The sequence below is a fragment of the Oreochromis niloticus genome, linkage group LG18, assembly GCF_001858045.2.
Source record: "Oreochromis niloticus isolate F11D_XX linkage group LG18, O_niloticus_UMD_NMBU, whole genome shotgun sequence".
Taxonomy (NCBI): Eukaryota; Metazoa; Chordata; class Actinopteri; order Cichliformes; family Cichlidae; genus Oreochromis; species Oreochromis niloticus.
This window is the reverse complement of record NC_031982.2, coordinates 32,668,510-32,690,981: the sequence shown is the minus strand read 5'-3', so window position 1 is coordinate 32,690,981 and position 22,472 is coordinate 32,668,510. Positions and strand designations below refer to the sequence as shown.

Sequence of the window (22,472 nt, the reverse complement as noted above, 5' to 3'; positions counted from 1 at the left end):
GCTCAGGGAGGGGCAGCTTCGATTGGCTGCGTGGGTGAGGGGAAAGAGGAGAGACCACAAATAACACACACAATAAAACACAAAGTACAGGAAGCAGAAGACAAAAACGAGACAAAGCCAGAACTGAATTATGGATTTACATCTAATCAGCGACATGATTACATTGTATCTATGGATACTTCTTTCCCTTTGGGCATGATGTTGTATATATTTATATTTTGCCATTTTTTACCTTTATTGGATAGTAAGTGCAGGCAGTAAGTGGAGAGAGAGAGGGAGAAGATACGAAGCAAAGGACTGTGGGTCAGACTTGAACCCAGACCACTGTGGCCTGTGGTTACCTTCTCACCCACTCAGCTAAAGTGGCACCCAAGATGTTTTAAATATGTATGTTTTTTTCTCCATTTCAGGAGGATCCACATCTCGAAGGCAGCTCTGGATTGTTTAAACGGTGACTACGAGGTGGAGGAAGGCCACGGGAAGGACCGCAATGACTTCCTTCGCCGCCACAACATCGAGACGTACCTGATAAAGCAGCCAGAGGAGAGTCTGCTCTCCCTGCCGGAGGACATCATGAAGGAGGCGGCCAGCTCGGCCGACCGTCGAGCCAGCAGCGCTACCTTTAACGAGGCCTCGTGGAGCCCCGAGCTCCCCTTTGACAACATCGTGGGGAAGGAGAACGTAAGTCCCGCCACTGCTTGTAATTCAGGTCATGATGTATGCACTTTATCACCCTGCCAGAGAACGTCTGTCTTTGCAGCAAACTTCTTCTGCAGTGATGATTAAACTGTTATCTTTATTTCTACGTTCGGGGGAGGGGAATGAATTTTATCTGCTCGTTAGCTAATGACATAATGACCCCATTTCTGGGTTCAAATGTTTCCTTATGATGAATGGGAGTCTCGTCTCTTTAATATTCTCCAGTGCTCCTTTTTTTCAAACTGGCCCAAGCCCACAAGACCTATTTAATTGCCATTCTCAGCCTGGTTTCTTCTCAGCCTGGTAAAACCCAGGTGCTGCTAATTAAATGCCCTTAATTAATTGATCATCAGCAAGTGTAAGCGCCTCTATAAAAGCAGTTTGTTGGTCTGGAGCATTCAGGCACGTGCAAACATTATGGCATGAGTGAAAATACTCAGAAAGTTAGATCATACAGTGCTCAGAGAAACTGCAAAACACCCAAGAGCTGCATGTCAGACTGCACAAACCCCAGTTTTTCCTGTCTTTTCCTGTCATACAATATTAAATTCATGACAGTACAATTAGAAAAGACTGAACAAATATGGCTTGTTTGGAAGTGGAGACGTTTGGCCATAGCACTTCACACAGTACAGACGGTCAGCGCGGTGCTGCAGGGGTATTGATTTGGGCTTGTTCACTAAAGCTTGGCCCAAAGTGAGTCATGCAACAGGACAATGATCTCAAGCACAGCAGCAGTGGCTGAAAAAGAAAATGTTGCGATGGTCCAGCCAAAGTCCGGACCTCAACCAGGACCTGAAGTGATGCTGCAAAGAAGAGTGGGACAGATTTTATCCACAGAAACTGATCATTTGATCAGTTATTATCAATAAAGTTTGTTGATTAAGCTATTTAATCATATGGCGTGCCTAGTTTGTCAGAGGACTGCACGTCATATCAAAACTGTACATAAGCTAAACTTAGAAAAGTTTTCCAGCGATGTTAGATTCAAAGTTAAAGCAGCGACTTTGTAAATCCTTGTTTCATCGATGCCTGAATGCTAAACTTTACTGTAACACCTGTTAGAACAACCACACGCATCTTTTTATTGGAGCTAAATTTGGCCTGTTTTCAATTCTTTGTGCTTGTTTTCTTTGTGGAACTGAAGCATTTGGACCCAGAAATGAGTGAAGATGCCAGACGAAGCAAGTAGATGGGAGGAAATAAACTTCTGTTTCCTTTTTCCTGATGATATTTGGACAACTAGAATACTCTTGGACAGCTTGTTTGCTTTAACTGAGTCTCACTGCAGGATGAAGTTTTTTGTCACGGTGGGCGTTTTTTAATTTATTTATTTGTTTTTGTTTACAGTGCATGGGATCTTCTCAGTTGTTTCGCCTGTTTGTTGGTTGCTTTGTCCTTTTTTGGGGGGTTTGTTTTCCTGGGAACGAGTGGACAGCTTTCTGCAGAGAAAATGTGTTACTGTGGTAACGCATCGCTGCGCGCCAGCCTTCTTTTTATTTTTTATTTTCAGATGACGAGCTTGTGATTGTGTGGCCCATTTTAAACATCCTCCTCATTTCTTCTTCATTTGTCTGCCTGTGACAACAAATCAGCCCCCGGAGGCATCGTGTTTTGTCTAAGACGGCTGAATTTGGAGAGAGTGATTGAAGGTTGAGCTTGTTTCACATTTTCTTTCTTTTTTTTGCTGAACAATGTGGAAGGGAGAGGGAGAAAAACTAACAGCTGATGGATGTTTGTGACAGTTTCAAATGGTGTTCAGAGAGTTTCCTGTCAGGAAATATCTAAACATATGTTAGAAAAACGTCCTTAAAACATCAGACACACGGGCTGATGAATGCATCATCGTTTGTTTTTTTACTGTATCGTTTAATGCAGTTTTCTTTGTGCCGACAGATCCTTTTGCCTCTATAAGGAGCTAACACACCGGTTAGCTATACAGTCATAGACTGAGGAAAAGAGAGGCGTGCAACTGCAATGAAGCAACATGATGGAGCTGTAAAGTCTGATTGTTGTGTCTTGTGAACACTGTTGGGCATTTACCTTGCAGTATAAAGCCACCTTGAGGTGACTGTTGTTGTGATTTGTGCTGCTTTAATGAGCCTGAATTGAATTAAAGGCAGGATTACGTGTTGTGTGCTGCCAGTTTCATGGGCGAAGGCGAGGCTGTGTGGTTCGGGTAAATCGTGCAGATCTTTTTAAAGGAAACTTCTTAATCTGCTCTTGAGTTGTTGGACTATGTTGCATTTGAAGATGATATGAGACATTTTTGATGAATTAAATACCAGCGTGACCTGCACTGAAACTGCCACGACCCCACTCTTATGCTGCTTTAATTGGTGCGACATCATTGGGCTGCCTCTGATGTTGTTTTCTCTTTCTCTCAGTGTTTTGTGCTCTGCAGTGATTTGAATCAGGACCAATTAACCATCAGCTTAACTGATGGTTAAATGAGGTTTTAAAAACACCCCAGATATTTTTTGCTGAATGCATGTGATGTCTATATCCAATAGTACAGACGCTTGAGAGCAGAGATGTCTTTGAAAAGTAAACCTGGAATGCTTCAACGACAGAGTCATAAAGTCTTGTCTTTTAATGACTGACAGACACAACCAACCACAGCGCTCAGCTGTAAAAGACTAAAGGGGCGTTGTCGTCACCTTGCTGGGTGGGCGGCGTGGACACCCCGGTTTGTGGTTGCTTGAGAACGAGCCAACGTAGGATTTAGAAATTATACCACGGGTGCATCTAATAAAAATCTCAGATGAGTCAGAATCTCTGTGACGCCAGCAGCATCCTTTGTTTTGTCCTCTTTACAGTTCTGCACACTGGAGTAATATGGGGGGGGGCAACAACTCTCAACAGCCAGTAGAGTCTTCTGCTCATGCATGACTCTTTTTTTATTCTCAGTCGATGCCTCTGTTGTCTGAAAGGGTCGTAATCAGGCCACACTTGTTGATGATCGGCCACAATCTGCCTTAAAGTGGAGATTTCAGATTTTTATATATGATGCGATGGAGAAATGAAAAATTCAGAGCTCTTCTGTGTTGCATTTGAACTTCATGTGAAAGGTAAAGTAAAAGTGGTGATTAGTGAGCATGAACGCAGCACGTTAGTATCAGCGTCGTGAAACTTGTGTCGAGCTGTTGGGTTTCGTTCTGGCCTTCATCTCGGAGGAGGAGGTGCAGTTACTATGATGTCTCCTTAGCTTTGAAGTTTACATTTTGTTCACATGTCGTATGTATTTTTCTGTGTACTATCACAGTGTAACCACTGCTGACTGAGCTGCTGCCCATCTTTGAAGGCTGAAATATTTAAACTTCATTCAAGTCATTTTATGTCCTCGTCTGTATTTGATCTTTTTCTTTGTTCTTGTAATTGGAAAGGTTCTGTGGAGTTTCCTTGTAAACACATATTATTTAGTTACTTCCAGGCGTCTGATATATCACAGTAAATGAATGTGAGCTTGTTTTGCTGTATTACACCTGACAGTGTGTTAGTGTTGATGTAGCTGAGGGTGCTCGGTCTCTGCAGCAGATTAAACTCTGACCGTTGTCTTACGCATACTTGGACGTATCTGCTGTCCTCCCACAAACAAAGACATGTCATCGTGCATAATGATGGGAGGGGGATTAAGAGTGCATTCTCAGGCCACATTTGCATTCCCAGATTGCTTTGATTGGACGAGCTTTTTGTGTCCAGCGCTGCTGGCCGACACCCAGCACCACAAACATGCCGCTTGGCGAGGACTCGTTGTTCCTCCATCACAAACTGAATGGTGCCTTCCTACAGCTTCTGCTCCAGGCCGTCGAGCTTCACGTTTCAACAGGATAACTGGAGAAGGCGAGCAGTTAGCCAAACAGTTAGCTTAAGATTTCATGTTAAACACATCACCGGGCCATTTCAAAACTCTGCTTGGAGATAATGAGGATTTAATTTACAGTCGAACTTGAAAAGTTTAAAGGACATTTATAGAAGTAGGCTGTGGATCGTGTGGATCGCATCAGTGTCTGTGTTTTCTCCTTTGTCTCTTTTAGTTTCTTCCTGTTTGACTTCCTGTGTTTTTATTTACTGCAGTTGTTCTCTTCCCTCCCTTGTTATTTGTCTGATTTTCTCTGTGCTTTGTACTCGGAACGTAGTTTTGCTCTATGTCGTCGTTTTCCTTGTTAGAAAATAGACTTCTTTTCCTGTCTTCTTTCTCTCTTCCCAAATGGTCACAGCAGATGGCCCCGCCCCTCCCTGAGCCTGGTTCTGCCAGAGGTTTCTTCCTGTTAAAAGGGAGTTTTTCCTTCCCACTGTCGCCAACGTGCTTGCTCATAGGAGGTCATATGATTGTTGGGTCTACCTTACAATCTAAAGCATCTTGAGGCAACTGTTGTTGTGATTTGGGGCTGTATAAATAAAATTAAATTGAGTTGAATAGACAGATTAAAGTTCCCGTGTGCTTGTCTGGCTGGCTGTGATTGAGTGCACTCAAGAAAGTTAAACACAAACTTGACAATTTCCTTTTGATTTCATGGACGTTCAGGTCATAAATTATACATTACAAGTATTATAATACGTACCATTATAAATCATAATATGTATTTAAAAGTCCAGTCACAACAGATTGCAGTATAACACTGTATATTCTACACGTTTTTATAAATACAGTGCTGTTACAACATGCGATGGTAATGCCATATTTTCGCACCTTATGTAAACAGTGAAATGTGTCTGGGCTCTCAGCGTGTGCCAAATGTGCAGAGCTGCAGTTTGATTGTTTCATCTCCTGCAGCTACGAGCTGACAGCAAACTCTGCATCTCCTCCTGTGTATACGAGGCTGAATGCAGCGGGAGTTTATAGCGTCTGATGTAAGCGTGTGTTTGGATGCAGAGGAATGGTTTTTCTGAAAAGTGCCACTTGGTTTTTTTTTTCTTCTGGCACAATGAAAGCCTGTTAGAGAAGTCAATTCAAACAGTGGCTCTTTGCATATCAAAGGCTCCTCGGAGGAGTTTCAAAGCATCTCTTTAAAAAAAAAAAACACTTTTATTTTCTGTTGCTTTGCTTTCCTTGGAGCTCGAGTTCTCACTGCTGGTTTTCTGTGACCCCCGTCCTTCACTCCTATTGGTCTGATTTGGCTGGCACGATACTGGTGCACGCCTGTGTCAGTCAGAGAGGAAATAAAGGGACTGCAATACAACAAGAAGAGTTCAGTTATGTTTTGGCTGCGTCCATTGTTATGACGTGAATATTTGAAGGCCGATAATCGGCGTCAACGTGACTCGCCACCACATGGTCAGTGTTTCTGGAAATTAATCACCATCTTGTTAAGTGGCCACAGCTTCTCTGGTGCAGGGAAATAAGTACTGTAGAAATGAGCCGACACAGTCGGGTGGCAGTGGTTGACGTAGTCGTGAAATTAAATCAATTCATTTGTGTTTATGGACACTTGTCTTCATTTACCTGAACATTATTCTGTATCAGACCAGACCAGTATCAATTCATTTGTGCCCATGTGCACGAAGTTAATATTTCCCACTTTTGAAAGTTGAAAACGTCATTTTGCTGCTCATGCGAGAAGCCATGATTCAAGTCCCACACATAAGTTCTATATTTTTAAAATATATTTTTACTAAAATGAGAGTAGAACTACTGGATTAGATTAGAGACCAAATATAATGAATTTATAACCTGTTTCATGGGTGAGTGAGGGTTAGTCCTTTCCTCAACAATTAATAAGGCAGAGAATGAGAAAGCAGGAATGCATTTGTTCCAGGAGGAATATAGCACCAAGGATCACACGGTCAGTGAATCAGATGTGATGTGAATCATATGCTGTGGCTTTAACAACCCAGCTGAACATCTATAGAAGATTTTGGACCAACCGCCACCATCAGAACACAGAATATGGGAATAATTGTGGCCCAATAGTGTCCATCCCTCTAGCAGTGATTCAGAGAATCCACATGAAGGCCCGGCACCTTGCTAAGTGTACTCACACTAGGAGATCTGTAAGTCCAGGAAGTTTGACAACAGCAGCTGCTGCATTTCTTCTGTTTGTCCTTATCTCGTCTTAAACTGTCAGAACTTTAAAAAAGTAAAATAAGTATACTATACTAAAGTATACTCAAATCTAACTGTCCCGTTAGCTTAGAAGCTCATTTTTCTTGCGTTAGTAGCTGATATTTAAACAAAAACACTCAGAAATACTCAGCTTATGTTTGACTCTTATGCTAAGATTGAATGGACTGACTTCTCTCGCCTGCAGTAATCTGACTTTATGCTTCTCTTATTCAGCCAGGACGCTGACAGCAGCTTTCACACTGACATGGGCACTAGGAGCTTCCATTAACTGTAAACAGCTGGTTGAAGACATGCAATAACACTTAATAGCAGATGATTCACCGATTTCACAGGCAGCTGACTGAAGCAGCAGGTAACAGCTCTGTGCTGATCACTCTTATAAAAACAGGATTTAGAATCTGCGGCCAACCATTATCTTCCAATTATCCTGTGTTTTATTGCGTAAGACACAGATAGCCACTGAAGAAATGACATCATATCCTGTGTGTCACTGTGATTATGGGAGCTATTGTCCATCCGGGACTGATTGCTATCATGAAACCCAGAAGATTTGTCCCGTGCCCTGAAATCGTACTCGGAGCTCCGTGTGGGCTCTCTGCGCCGACTCAGTGGCTCTGTCTCTACCTCTTTCATGCTTCACTGTGTACCTGCCGGCGCCCGTGATGCACAGCACCGTCGCAGTGCTTTCGCCTTGAAGGAGCTTGTGCGTTTCCTTAGACGACCCGGTTACTCCGAGTCCCCGCTCTGTGAAATCCAGGCCAGAAAGAAATGGGTTCAGTTTCATGTTTCATTTCAGCTCTGCTCAAGTCTCACGTCTGCATTTGAAATGAAAGGTGGCTCAGCCGACAGGGACGCGCGGCAGCTTGATCTCTTTCTAGACGCTCCTCCCTTGACCTAATTCTCGCTACCTTGTTTGCATGTTCACTTTAAAGACTCGCCGAAGGCTAGAATCAGTCGGAGTTTGTGTTCAGTGCTGCTGTAGTGATTTAAGTCATGCCAGTTCAACTACAAAGCAGTGTGTAATCAAAAGTCTTAAGACGACATATTCAGCTTCTCCTTATGTTAAGTCATGTATACACTGCAGTGCCGGTAGAGGCTCATTAATAAACATGGACCAAAAATGCATATGAGCAAAAACGTCATCATGCTGCTCTAAATGTTCAGGTTTGTTTCCTCTAGTTTCAAAACCACTAAGCTGGTGACAGGAAAGCACCCAGGTCATGTTATGATGCTCAGCTCGAGGCGTGAAAACTCAGACTTCAATAATCAGCTGGTGATGCAACGATGGCTACATCCATCTTTCATATATACACGATATTTGGCTAGGGCACTTTTGTGGGAAAATCCTCTGCTGATTTATGTCTGCCACTTTAATGTTTTAAATGATATAATACTTTGTGAGAAAGGGCACACCGTCACATCAATACCACAAAACAACAGTGTAAAAGGGAGTTTGAATAAGTACAATGGTCCCTGTTCTGTTGTCATATGTTGGTCTTTGCAGCAGTGTGTTCTGTTACTAATGTGTACATACATGTAACCCCCACTGGCTTGATACAGCCAAACACTGCTCGACGACTAATCACTGTAGCCAGTCCAAAGACGGGGAATGCCAGATCCAGAAGCGGTTGCCCTTTAGGCTGCAGACTTCCTGAGGGATGTGCATGCCAGGAAAAATCACAGCAGCACGGCTCAAAGCCCTGCCCCCTCCCAGTTCCTCTCTCATTAGCTGAAGACCAAGGCTCGCTATCTTTATTGTGGAATGTGAAGTAATAGATTCAGATTTCAATTTAATTCAATTCATTTTTATTTATACAGCACCAAATCACAGCAGTCACCTAAAGATGCTTTATATTGTAAGGAAAACCCTACAATAATACATAAAGAGAAAAACACAATGAGCAAGCGCTTTAGCGACAGTGGGAAGGAAAAACTCCCTTTTAACAGGAAGAAACCTCCGGCAGAACCAGGCTCAGGGAGGGGCGGGGCCATCTGCTGTGATTGGTTGGGGTGAGAGAAGGAAGACAGAATAAAAGACACGCTGTGGAAGAGATTAATAACAAGTATGATTCAGTGCAGAGATTTCTGATGTGGATGTTTTCTGCGATACTTGTTTTTTACAGAAGAGGTTTTGTGTTTTGAATGGAGTTTTCTCAGGTAGCAGAGGGTCAGACAGTGGACTGAAATACCAGGAAAACTTGGCAGTACACAGCACGTCTACCATCACAGATTTTTGTATAAAAAATGATGTAGCTTCATCCAGTTTCTGGAAACACAGGTATGCGTAACAAGAGAAGAAAAGTCTTTTGTGGCTTTGATCGCTTGATGGTGGAAATCCTTGTTTTAAATATTTAAAATGTTCACAGCTTTCCTTTAAACTTCACAGGGATTCATGTTGAATCCAGATTCTCCTCTGAAGAGAGGAAAAGCTAAGAAACATCCAGCTCCAGGCACTGATGATAAATTAACAGTGTGATGATGAATTTCAGCTCGTATTCGTTTTTTCTGCATAAAGTCAGTGAGTTTCTACCCAGCGTTTTTTTTTTCTCATGTATTCTGATCAAGCTGACATTTGAGTCTCTCTGGGCTGCATGTGCAAAGATAAAGAGTGGAGTAGTCAAATGTTTTTTATGCTTGTGAACAGGATGAAAAGAGTTAATCAAGAGAACCTTACCTTTCAAAATAAAACACAACGTTACATTATCAGTGCTGCAGGTTTTCAGCAGTTTTGCATTATTATCATTGGAGCTCATCTCTGTTTCATTTCTTCCTGGCTCCGATGTTTGGAGGTTAAGTGATGAACAGGTTTGCCAAGTGACGGCTTGATGTTTTAGTTAGCAGAGGTGTCAAACAAAAGGCCTGGGGGCCAGAATCAGCCCGGCAAAGTCTCCAGTCTGGCCCACTGGGATGCCATTGGAAAATTTTAAACTTTGGACTTTCACTGGTATTTTCAGATGTTTTACAATCTTTGCTACTGATAAATATAACCCCACCTCGGCTTTAAAAGGCTGACAGACAGCAGGTGGGTTGGTGGGCGGGGCATCCAACTTTGCAAACACAGTAACAAGGACTCATTGTCAAGGTTAAAGGTTAATCTCCAAAAGTTGATTCTGTTCATCTGGACGTAGCGTCCAGATCAACTTTTGGAGATTTACTTTCCTGGATGATTGAGAATGCATCAAGACGTTAAAGGTTAAGTTTTCTGAAACTCTTGTAAACATGATAACCTGAGAAAGGATTTTCAAATTAAAACAGCATGTGATAAATAAAGTCATCCCTGTGCAGCTGTTATGAAGGGGGAAGTATTTAAAGTAAACCCAAACCATTTTTTGTGTCACGCTGTAAACAAAATTTATTTCTGAAGTAAAGTTTGATGTTTAAACGTCTGTTTTTTAGCCCCCTGGTACTTGCTGCATGGTCAGCCATCATCCAGGGTCATTTTAGTTTGAAAAAGCACCGATTTAGTCAGATCTGGATTCGTGCAGCTCAGAACAGAAACCACGCTCTAGTCTCTTCCTGTAATGATTTCTATCAGTTTACGGGTCAATAAGCCTTTTTGTTACTTCTGTGCTGCCTTGTTTATGCATTTTATGGCATTTACACCCAAATCACAGTGTGGAAATAAAACACTCCCACACCTGATCTGAGTTTGTGCTTTAAAGCATCACAGCTGACTCTGTCTCTATTTAACAGACGTATGGAGCATGTCACATTCAGACATATCGTCTGTATATTTTTCCCACATATATGAGCTGAGATTAGTCTGAAATTAACTGATAATAAAGTCTGCATACCATCACCTCACCTGTCTTGGGCCTGGAGTGCGTAGCTGATGCTCATCAGCCAGTTTCCTCATTATAGTGAAGCCGCTCCAAATATGTTAATCATTTGACACAAAGGCCATGTGTTTTCATTCATATGCAAAAGATGAAATGTTGAGCTCAAGTTCAGTTTCAGTTCCGATCTCTTCACTGTGTGCTGAGAGCGAACAGGGCTGAGCTCACAGTCACTGTTCTCCATTGTGGTTTTTATTATGCAGACAGAACTTTTCCTGATGCTTGTAGTTTGCACCTCATTTCCTCCTACCTGCTAGGTTTAAGTGCAAGCTCTTTTATTTCTGAAAAAATAAATGACATTTCAAGTGACAACTAGAAAAACAGTTCACAATTTGCAGAGAAGTAAATAGACCGTCACAGTTTCCAAGCTCAAAGGCAGGAACGGGGCCTATGCTTGGGTGACACTCTCGATGTGCCGCTCCACATTAACAGCCTAAAGTGTGCGAGTGAGATAAATCAAAGGAAACAATGTGAGCTGTGTGGTGGGTCAGAGCCCACTGAAAACAGGAGTTGCACCAACACAATCTTGGCTTTTGCCTAGCTGCCCACAACAAAACTCTGAAGGAGATCCAGTGTGCTGTGCAGAGGCACAAGTAAAAGGCGAGGGAACAGCACACAGGATCTAAAAATAGCAGCAGAACACAAGATACTCCAGAGCTGCACAAGATTCAAGCACATTCGTCATTAAACAGGACTTCTCCAGAAACACATCCGAAGCCTGACGCAGTCAGACACGGTCGATAGTTCAGCTACACTTTGACTCTCGGCTGAACCCAGGAAAACACAAATAGGAAGGATTGCCGTCACTGTAATCTGAGGTTTACCTCAATGCAGGCATTTCACCAATAAAGGCATTTCCAGCAAGAACCTCAGACTTTAAAATATAATACATATGTATATATATATATACATATATATGTATATATATATATACATATACATATATATATACATATATATATGTATACATATATACATATATATATATATATATATATATATATATGTAAAGTTTTATTTATTATTAATTATAATGAATAATTAATAAAAACATTCACTCTGTGGTTGTGAGACGTGAGAATCTTTCATCTCACAGTGAAAAGTGATCTTACTTCTCATGAATCATGAGGCACTGTCCCATAGACCTCTAAATTGCCTTCATTTATAAGCTCCAGGTAGCTCTGATTGGACTCACATTTGCATGTAATGATGGTCAGAGGAGCCCTGACATGAAACACAGAAGAAGAGGCATCAGCTAATGAAGGTGTTTATTTGAGAACCTTCATTTAGAGACTGAAAATGAACGTTTAATGATCTCTCTGAGCACGATGGATGTCGCGTGTTAATGTGTTGAATGAAGCGAGATGAGGTGAGACGTTGGATCGGTCAGAATTGGTGAGACATGTTGAATTTGACTACGTCTCCATCATCATTAATGGCTGCCAGCTCCACAGGTTTCAAACACTTCAAAGGGTAATTTGTAATATGTGGCTACTTTGACTCACGGGTAATGGTGGGTAGCTAATGTCAATGGGCCTGAGAAAATGACTCTGATCCTCATGTGTGACCTTCATCGCTTTTACCTTAAGAGCGAACGTGTCATCTACGTCAGGATGGGCCGTACAGCGTTTTGTCTTTTGCTCCCAGTTTGCTGAGAAAGAGTCAAAGTGGAGGCTGAGGTCATCGATAGAGACAAAACACCAAAGGACGTGAGGAAGAGGTTAATTTCCTTTTTCCTGCGAGCGATCCTTGATCCTTGTTACAATGACACTCAACAGCTTGTCACTGTGAAGTGCTGCAGTTTTACCCTTGAAGGAGGTAACTTAACTGTAGCCTTGAGTTTGTAACTATTTTTAAACCTCAGGGGACAATTTATTTTGTACCTTGATGCAAGGATTCAAAAACGGCCCTTTTATAATAAAAGGTGCACAGTCTGCAGTGTTATTGTTATTCACACAGACACTGAAAGTGTGTCAATCTTTAAAACACTTTTCTAGCCTCACTGAACCTTTATGTGTCTCATATCTAAACAGAGGCTAATTCACATTTTCTACGTGGATCCTAAAACTAATGTGTTTGAACTGAAACCCAGAACTGACTTGCTGTGAAGTGATGTTCTGCCAGTGATACAGAGTGAATGTCAGATTGTAATAAATGTGTACCACATGACTTAAACCAGCGGTCCCCAACCCCGGCTCACAGACCGGTACTGGTCCGTGAGCCGTTTGGTACCGGGCTGCGAGAGTTGAGGCTTGGGTGTGAAATTTATGGTTTTCAGGGTTTTTATCATTTTTATCATTAACTCGGTTTCCCTGGGCCTTTCCCGTTTGTTATGAATAAATCTTCTTTTTTTGGTACCGGTATTGATTTTGATTTTTGGTACTGATTTTATTTTGTTGTATTTATCCCGACACCTTAAAGGCCGGTCCGTGAAAATATTGTCGGACATAAACCGGTCCGTGGTGCAAAACAGGTTGGGGACCGCTGGCTTAAACGGTAAAACCTAAACATCTAAGAGTCAAATTTATGTTTTACCTACAGTTTTAGAGACATTTAAAATTTAGACAAAACTTTGCCGACAAGTATTTTAACACCTTTGGTACATATGTGAAACCTTTTTTGGACCTTAAAAAGTACACATAGTTGCTTTGAGGTCGGACATTTATGTGCAGGCACATTCACACAGCCTGCATGAAACTCTGTGTTTTACTCCAGTTTCAGCTCTGGTATGGGCATCTATCATGCTAATAGCCTTTAAATGAATAAGTAAATGATTCATCAGTTGTATCTTTTTGGATCTGCATGCTGGTGACCTCATGAAAGTATAATTAAAATAACTGCAGAATAAAACTGGATGTACTGACCTCGGTGTTTCTACATTTGTAGATTTGGCCGTTTTCACAGTCAGACTGAAACGTCTGTAAGCAGAAATGATCTCAACTGAAAACCTTTGGGGAAAAAGCCTTTAATGATTCTAGTACACTTGATTTGCAGAGGATGAAGAGGGTTGCTTTAAAAAGAGAGTTATGGCAGCTTTTGACCTTGGATATGTTTTAGTTAAAGGAGGGCCGAGTGAGACGGGAAGCGATGAAGTGGTAAATTAAAACCCGAGGAGACCCTTGTAAAGAAAGAGCCTTGTGCTGTTCAATTACCTTTTATAATAGTGCATATTAATGTCTTGCAGGGTTGTCTGGGGTGAGGGTTTAATGGAGTTTAACTTTGTTTCTGGAAAGTTTTGAAGGTTATAATAATAACAGGTGGAAATAAATGGTTGTGCATTTGCTCCGCTTGTATCCAAACCTTTGTTTTCTGTCCTTCATTTCACGATTTGCCATTTTGATTCTGTTTTCACGTCCCGCACATGAGTTACAGCTTTGTTATAATGCGTGCTTATTTTAAGAGCTTTGTCACCACTAACCCGAGTGCAAAGTGAACCTGCTGCAGGGGTGAATGGAAGATGCATGACTTGCTCTGAAGTGTCGGTCTGATAGCCGATGTTGCATTTTGGTCTTCCCTTTTCTTCCTTTTCCTTAATTTTCTTTTGTGTATGTACTGAATGTAACTGTGTGTCTGTTCTTCTTTTTCATTTGTAACTTGAATGAAACCAAAAGGGGGACAAGCAGGTTCATTCTATGTGCATGTGCTTTCCCTCTAGACTCTGGCTGCCCTAACGAGAAATTCGATAAATCTGCTTCCAAACCATCTCGCACAAGCTTTGCATGTCCACTCTGGTCCTGAGGAAATTAACAAGCGAATAGAGAGCGCCATCGACTTACGGAGTGGCGATAAGTTGAGAAGAGAGCATATCAAGCCTTTCTCACTGATGTTTAAAGACTCCAGCCTGGAAGAGAAGGTAGCTGGGGTTTTAGACAGATAACTGTTTTTTTCTTTCTCTCTCCCTCCTCATATCTTTTCCTAAATGACGACTTTCAGAAGCAAAACAATAACCAGCAATTTTTTATTGTCCCATCATGAGTAAGCTAAAGGCACATGAGGTACAACTGTGGGATTGCAGGAACAAAAAGACCTGACATTTTGTATTTTACTGTCAATTTGAGTCAATTTAAGATTCAACAAATTTTAATGACTTAACAAAAAAAGTTGTGTTTTTTGGGGGGAGGGGATACAATGCACTGCAAAATAGATTTAATGGTCAAGGATTTTCTTTTAGCTAAAGACTTACTCACCTTTGTAGCATATGGACTCTGAAGTGTGCCACCACAATAATTATTACGGCAGAACGTCGAGTGCAGAAGGAAGGATTTCTATTTTTTAGGCTAAGCCAGACGTTGGCGTCGACCTGGTGTTTCTCTGAAAGCTCTGAAATGACGGGACTTTTATTTAGCTTAAGTAAGTAAGTTTATTGACAGCTTTGAAATTAGGATAGAATAGAATAGAATAATCCTTTAATTGTCCCACAAGGGGAAATGTGGTTGTAATAGCAGTTGCTTTAAAGGCAGCAACTGATTGCAGTAGAAGTTGTTGCAGACCTGCTTTTATCTTCAAAGCAGCCACTGCAAGTTCGTTGCACATGGTCACAGTCGTTTTGATTGTGTCATGGTCCCCAAACACTGTTTTGCCTCGTGTGGTTGTAGCATTAGGAAATGTGTTGCATATAGAGCTGGGTGTCTGATAAGTATATATCCTGTAGGAGCATATGCTGGGATGGTGGAGGGGTTCAAACAGCAGGCAGTGTCGCAAGGTAGCAGCAGAAGTGACATGTCAAAATTTTCAGCTTAAAACTGGGAGGATATGTTTGGCTCGTAAATGACTTTAAAATCAGTCAATAATTAATGCATTTGAGTTATTCCGTTATTATCCATAATTATACAATTTAAATGAAAGAAAGTGAAATGAAATTCTTCTAATTAAATGTATTTTAGGATTCCTCTCAGGTTTATATGTTCAAACAAAACAGGTTAAAAATATACAACGATTAATTATTATTCTGTTGGCACACTTCACACTCCATAATAACAACACAATCAGCTACATCTCTAACATTACAGACTAACTCAGCATGGCATTAATATCTTCTGTGAGTTAATGTAACTATTATTCTCACACATCAAACACGTGTAACTGCAAATCTGATGACAGATGTGAGATTTTTTTCTTCTCCAAGCTTCGAAGCTGGATGAAACATGATGTTTGCAAACACCTGGAGTCCAGTTTCCACCTTCAGTTTACTCATGACCAAACGTCCATGCCGTGGACCCATTACCCTTTTACAGTCCTGTGGAAAAAGTTGACAACATATTCAACTCTTTTTTTTCTTTTTCTTTTTAAACAGGAGCACACTGCATTCACTAAAGGAAAACAGCATGACAGGAAAAAATAAGTTTTTTCTCAAAATCCTGACTTCCATATCCCATAACTGCAGCTGAACGTGTCATAATGATGAGATGTTTGAAATATTTATTTCTGTTAAATGTACTATATGTAATAGTAGAGTGTCTACATTAGGATTTATTGTTATAAAATTTTATTTCTTGTTACTTTTTTAATCATCTGTGGTATGTCGTTTAATGTCGATATTGCGGTAGAAACTACACAAAAAATTATTTACACTTCTATATAAGCAGTAGTGTCAATAGTCAAAATAACCTTTGATGAATTATTCTGCATCATACCTTACCATTTAGCAGTTTGTGATTTTATTAATCTGAAAACAAATTTAAAGACATTTAAAAAGAGGGTTTGTGTTTTATTTTGTCTTTAAAAGAAACAAACTCAAATACAAACATCTAACCGGGGTTAAACACAGCTGCCAGTTTTCATTGCCGTTATCATGAGATATGGAAGTTGGAAAATGTGTTTTCCCCCTTTTTCTTTAGTGAATGCAGTGAACTTCTGAAGCTTTTAGTCTCTTTTTACCCTATTTACCCACTTTGACCTTTAAGTTGACTTTCGTTTTGCTCCTCCCTCTTCACATTTGTGTTTCCCCTTGAATCTTACATTAAAAACTTTTTCCAATAATCTATTATTATTATTATTATTATTATTTTGTTGCCCTCTTAACCTCTTTAGTAAATGTGCAGTGATTTGCTGTTGGCCTCCCTCATCTTTTTTTGCCAAAGTTGTGACAAAACGTGAAGCATCCTCTTGCTAATTTCCCAGCACCCTTTGAGAAAGAGACAGAGCGAGGACGGGGCAGCGGGGGTTACAGGGTGGGAAGTTTTCAGTGAAACGATTCAGGGCAGTTTGGTCAGACGGGTGACTCAGGTCAAGTTGTGTTCGTGTAACTCGACAGAAGCCACAGGATCAGAAAATTTAAATGTGTTAAATAAAGAATTTAAATATTTTTAAAGTACATATTTAGAAACAGTAAAATATTTAGAAGCAATAATAAATATAGCTATCTGATGAGACAGTGAATACTACACTTATGATGGTGCACTTAGTAAGCTAATTAGCAGTTATCTCAAAGACCAGGAGTAGGAGTAGGCTAGCATGGTGCTAGGCTAGTGCTAGCTTAGTGCTAGCTTGGTGCTCTTCAAAATTAAAAGATATCATACTAGTGTTATGAGTAATTGTTATGATTAAAACAGTCAACTAGTGTTTCAGAATCTCACTTGGTGTACTTGTTAAACAGGCTAGCGTATCTTTTCCTGTTTTAGTATAGCAGCTAAGCTAGTCTCCTTATTTAAGAGAACAGGTCATTTTACCAAACATTTGGAAAATTCTTGAACCTTTGGTCAGGTGCAAATAGTCTGAAGGTTTCTTCACAGCTCTGGATTATTTACATTGATTGCTAGCATAACTATACCAGGTTTCAGAATATAAAAATTAGAAAGTAAGTCTATTAGTTTTTAAGAATACTGTAAAATATAGAGAAAAAAGCAGGAGAAAGACAAAAAGGTTGAGGCTTTTAGAAATCCTTATCAGAGTTTTTAATATTGGTTGAGTTGTTAGCATTGATACTTGAGGACTAAAAAGACATTTGAAAGAAAAAGTGAATTATTCCTACTCTAAATATAGTAACCATTTGAAGTCCCACCTGAGTTTTAGCTTTGCAGTCTGCTTATTTTGACACGGCGTGCATCGTTTTCGTCTCTGACTCTGCTAAAAGCTAACAGCTAGCATTGTGCTTGTGAGCTTCGCACCTTCCCCAGGACCCCACAGCTAACCCACCAGCTCCTGTCTCTCTCTAACGCTTGTGTTTGAACCGTGGCATGCATCTATGGCAGTGCACTGGCGTGTTTGAGTTGCATTTTGATGTCTTCTCTGTTTGTCTGAAAACTTGTTTCTCCGTCTTCCCCTCACCTGCTCCTCCTCCTCCGTCTTCTTTCTCTTTTTCTTCTCTTCGCTGTGCAGTATTCACAGATGAGGGACGAGGTTTTCAAATCCAACCTGGTGTGCGCCTTCATTGTGCTCATCTTCATCACAACCATCCAAAGCCTGCTACCCTCTGCCAGGTAAGAGAGCAGATATTCAATAAAATTATCATTTCAAAATGCACAATCTCTTAATTCTGCATGTGTAGCATTGTATAACTGCTTTTGCATTGCCGGTGTAAAATAAGAACCTCCCTGACCCTCTTGGTTGCGTCTAAGACACTGGGGACTCATTTTTATGTGGGTTTAGCACCAAAATCCAATGGATACACTGTTTATGTTTGCTCCTGAGTTCCTTGCTACAATACCTCTCTTCTGGTCCCAACATCACCAGTGAACAAACAAGACTGGTCCAATGAGACTTGTCAGGACAAGCTTGGGTCAACATCAGGGTTGGTTGATGGGTGAATCAAATTGGAACCTGAGGTTTCTTTCTTTCTGTTCACAAATGTAATGTGTATTCTTTAGAGCTTTTGGGAGGATGACAAATCTGTCTGAATTATATTTACAAAAACTGTAACTTAACAAGTTATGTGTGTTGTTAAAACACACTCCTAATAAATCTCCTTAGATGAAAACCTTTTTTTGTTGCTGATGGTTGGTTCTCTCCTTCCCATTGAGTGTTTGGGCAGTGGGCTCCCACATGCATTTGCACTGTGACAGAAAGTGGCAGTTTAACCCTTTATGCAGCATATGTAAATTATAGCTAGTTGGCTAACAGTAGCTTCCTTGCTTACTAATCTTATTCTTAGAAAAATGCCGCGTTCCAGTTCCCTCAGAAGACGGATGTGACTTGATGTGTTCCAGTAGGAAAGTCCTAAAGGCACCAAAAACAGGATTTGTATTGGTTCTTGGTGAATTCGAGCCGTTCATGAATTGCTAGCAGTACAGCACAATACTTGACTTTCTGAGCTTAAAATCACCGCTGCAGCACAGTCATGCACGGAGCGCATATGGATTATTTAGTGAGTCGCAAATGCAAAAACAGTAGATTAGAGATTTTAGAGATGAGAGGTTTTACAGTTCTACTACTGCTTACATTATTGTGCGATCTACTGTACAATATAAAGCGCCTTGAGGCGACTTTTGTTGTGATTTGGCGCTATATAAATAAAATTGAATTGAATTGAATTGAATTACATTTACTGTCGCTATCTTGAATGAACTTTCCAAGTTAAAAATCCTGGCTGGGGGCTGTTCCAGATGGAAATCCTGGGGAACTGGGAACTTGGAAATTCTGACATTAATCTGTAATCATATCAGAGAGGAAATCCTAGCTGTCCAGTATGTTCCATGGTGCTTGTTTATGTGTAAAAACATGGGTCATGTTGAGGCTGGAGGCTATTCTAAAGGTCATAGGGTGAGAGGCAGGGTACACCCGACTGGTCACCGCTCTATCACAGAGCAAAACCCTGACCTATGTTGCCTTAGTATATGGATTAGCATTCTCTGCTGCACGCAGCTGTAGATGCTCATGTCATCTGTGAGAGGCAAAGGACTTGGGTTGAGTGGACAGTTTTAGGTTGTATTTTAAATGTAAAGGTTGAGGTTTTCTTTTTTTTTCATCATGTCAGAGGTTTAGAGGGTGGGGGTGGAGTGGGTTAGGTGAAGGAAAGAAGGGAAAGGAGGCAGAAAAAGAAACAGCTGCGTTATAAGCGTATCTTGCCTTGTGTTGTCTCTGTGACTCTGACTGTGAAGGAAATCTTGTGTGACCAGGTCAGCTCGAGCAGAATCACAAGCTTTTAATGAAGCTTAGCCGAGGAGAACAGAGTAAGGTAATGCCAACTGACAATCTGAAAGCCTCTTTGATACCAGTCTGCATTTATAGAACAACAGCACACAAGAATTCTGCAGGTTTGTGTTGTCCTCAGACTCTCTAAGGAAATATTCCCCTGCAATGGTGCTGCTTTCAGGTCCTTATATAAATCATCATTAACTCACATGAATGAAAACCAAGCAAAGAACCAGAGTCAAAGCTGAATATCTGGTTAGTGTCCAGATCTCAGTGTAAGTTTAAGCTTTATAAAAACTCCTACCTTAAAAAAGAATTGGTTGAACTGGACAAAAAAGCAGCGGCCATTTTTACTCGGTTAGCGTTGGCCTGTGTTGTGTTTTTCTGTAAGAGTACCACATACATTTTCAGTAATTTGCCCGTTCTAGTTCAGTGGTGTGCCTTATTTTCCAGAAATACACCTACTCTGTGCTAATAGCGAGCCTTCAGTGTTCACATGTTCGTGCAGTAGATGACCATATGGAGCTAATTGATAAAAACAAAACCGAATACACCAAAGACACCAAGCCAGAGTGAAAAGTGAAAGCAAAAGTCATTTAATTGATGTTTGATGTGATGGAGATGCTTTTCCAGCAAGTGACAGCTTCTTTCCAAACCTTTACCAGTGGGTGTGTTGTGATGCTTTCACATGTGTGGTCCTGTTTAATCTTACTTTTTGCTTCTTTCGAGCCCACAGCTGTAAAAAGGAAAATGAGTTTTTTAATGAGGCGCCTGGTGACAAAGGTTATAGTGGCTCACTGGTGTTAGTGTTCGATCATAGATGATGAAGCCGGTGATTGACGGTGGTCAAAGTAAATGCTTATAGCTCATCAGTCGAGGTGATTTTTGCCTCATTTCCCTATTGATGCATTCAATTGATATTATTATGAGATCCATAATAAATTGAATCTGCCTTGCTAAGGTTTCATGTTACATACACGTGTATGTGGAGTGGCTACACTTATCTATCATCATCATCAACATCACATGAGAGAAAACAGAAGCAGGACATTTCTGACTGAAAGGGAGAAATAAACTGTGTGTGTGTGTGTGTGTGTGTGTGTGTGTGTGTGTGTGTATGTTTGAGCATGTTTTTATATCTTTGTGGGGGAAAAAATTGGAAGTTTACTATACTTGTGGGGACCAACAGCCCTTATGGGGACCAGGATTTTGGTCTCCATAAGTTTGAAGGCATTTTTCACAAACAATGTAGTTTTAGTGACAGGGTTGCAATTGGTTATGGTTAGGTTTAGTGTAAGAGTTAGGCATTCATGTTTCATGGGTAGGGTTAGGGTTAGGGTTAGGGGCTAGGGAAAGTGTTATGTCAATTAGATGTCCCCAAAGATATAATTACCCGACGTGTGTGTGTGTGTGTGTGTGTGTGTGTGTGTGTGTGTGTGTGTGTGTGTGTGTGTGTGTGTGTGTAAGAGAGCTTGTTTTAGGCCACACATTGTACATTGTGGAGGTGGACAGTGCCATTGAGTGCACAGTAACATTAACCTCCTCTGCATCCGCCCAAGTGGCAGTGCTATCAGTCATCTGTGATCCCACATTGGGCTGTTAGGAGTTTAGAGCACATTTCCCAATCCTAATAAGGATATTAGTGGTAGCCCTGTGACAGACTGGCGACCTGTCCAGGGTGTATCCTGCCTCTCGCCCTGACACAGCTGAGATAGGCCCCGCGTCCCTGAAAAGGATAAGCGGAAGCGAATGGATGGATGGATGTAAAATTTGTTATTACATAAAAGAAGAGCCCAGACCTGTTGTGCCATCTGTTGATATCTCACAATACAATATGTTTGAGGTTTTGGACATACATAATATTTTGTTGTTTCTTCAGACTGTATTTTTCGCTTAACCCTTCATGCATGAATTATGACAATCTCAATCAGGATTTTCTTCTTAAGTATTTTTATTTGTCTTTTGGTGTGAAAAGATGAATAAAGATGCTTAAGAAAAAAATCCTGATTGAAGTTGTCCTAATTCATGCATGAAGGGGTTAAATAACAATAATTACAATGAAACATATCATACAGCTATAGTAACATTAAACGACCAGTGGGTGGCAGGGTATGGAGTGACACACCAGTGTCCACTGTAGTGGTTTATGTGCAAATATACCATCAACACTGATACAAATATAAGGAAACAGCCGTTGAATAGCTGTCCACTGTAGTGACTGTAGGACCCAGAGAGAGCAGACACGGGGAGAATGTGCAGACTCCACACAGCCAGCCTGTGAGGTCAAACGTGGGACCGTCTCACTGTGAAGCAACAATGCTAGCGACTGCACCACGATGCTGGGCTCACAATTAAATTTATTCAAATTGTTCTTTAAAAGTCAGCTTTATTAGCTGTTCAAATAAAGACTAGTCCTAAGCTGCAGTGTCCCACTGGCATATTTATCATTGTGTTTTTGCAGCATGGTAACCATGGTGATCCAGTTCTCGGTCCTCATCATCCTCCATTCCTGCCTGGTCCTAGTTACGACAGCGGAGGACTACAAGTGTCTGCCTCTGGTCCTGAGAAAAGCCTGCTGCTGGATAAACGAAACCTACGCGGCACGAAATGTCATCATTTTCGTCTCGATCCTCATCAACTTCCTGGCAGCCATGATCAATATTGTGAGTTCTTTAGTTATTTTATTTTTTTTTAGATATATATTATTTAAAACATGGGGTCAGTGTCTGTCTGCAAAATAACTGTCAGAATGCATCAAATATGAAAATGAAAATGGTTAGTACCGTAGCATTTCTTCATAC

At 40.8% G+C, this 22,472-nt stretch overlaps 1 protein-coding gene across 2 annotated transcripts in view; it reads left to right on the top strand.

Moving 5' to 3' along the window:
• adcy8 (adenylate cyclase 8 (brain)) overlaps positions 1-22,472 on the top strand; it is a 137,309-nt gene that overhangs the window by 73,943 nt on the left and 40,894 nt on the right. The window contains exons 7-10 of one of the 2 annotated variants that reach the window (XM_003452796.5): positions 411-681; positions 14,258-14,455; positions 17,920-18,020; positions 22,133-22,334. In XM_003452796.5, the coding sequence (XP_003452844.1) occupies positions 411-681; positions 14,258-14,455; positions 17,920-18,020; positions 22,133-22,334 (772 nt within the window). The remainder of the gene's footprint in view (positions 1-410; positions 682-14,257; positions 14,456-17,919; positions 18,021-22,132; positions 22,335-22,472) is intronic. The other variant, XM_005457675.4, reaches the window with a different exon arrangement.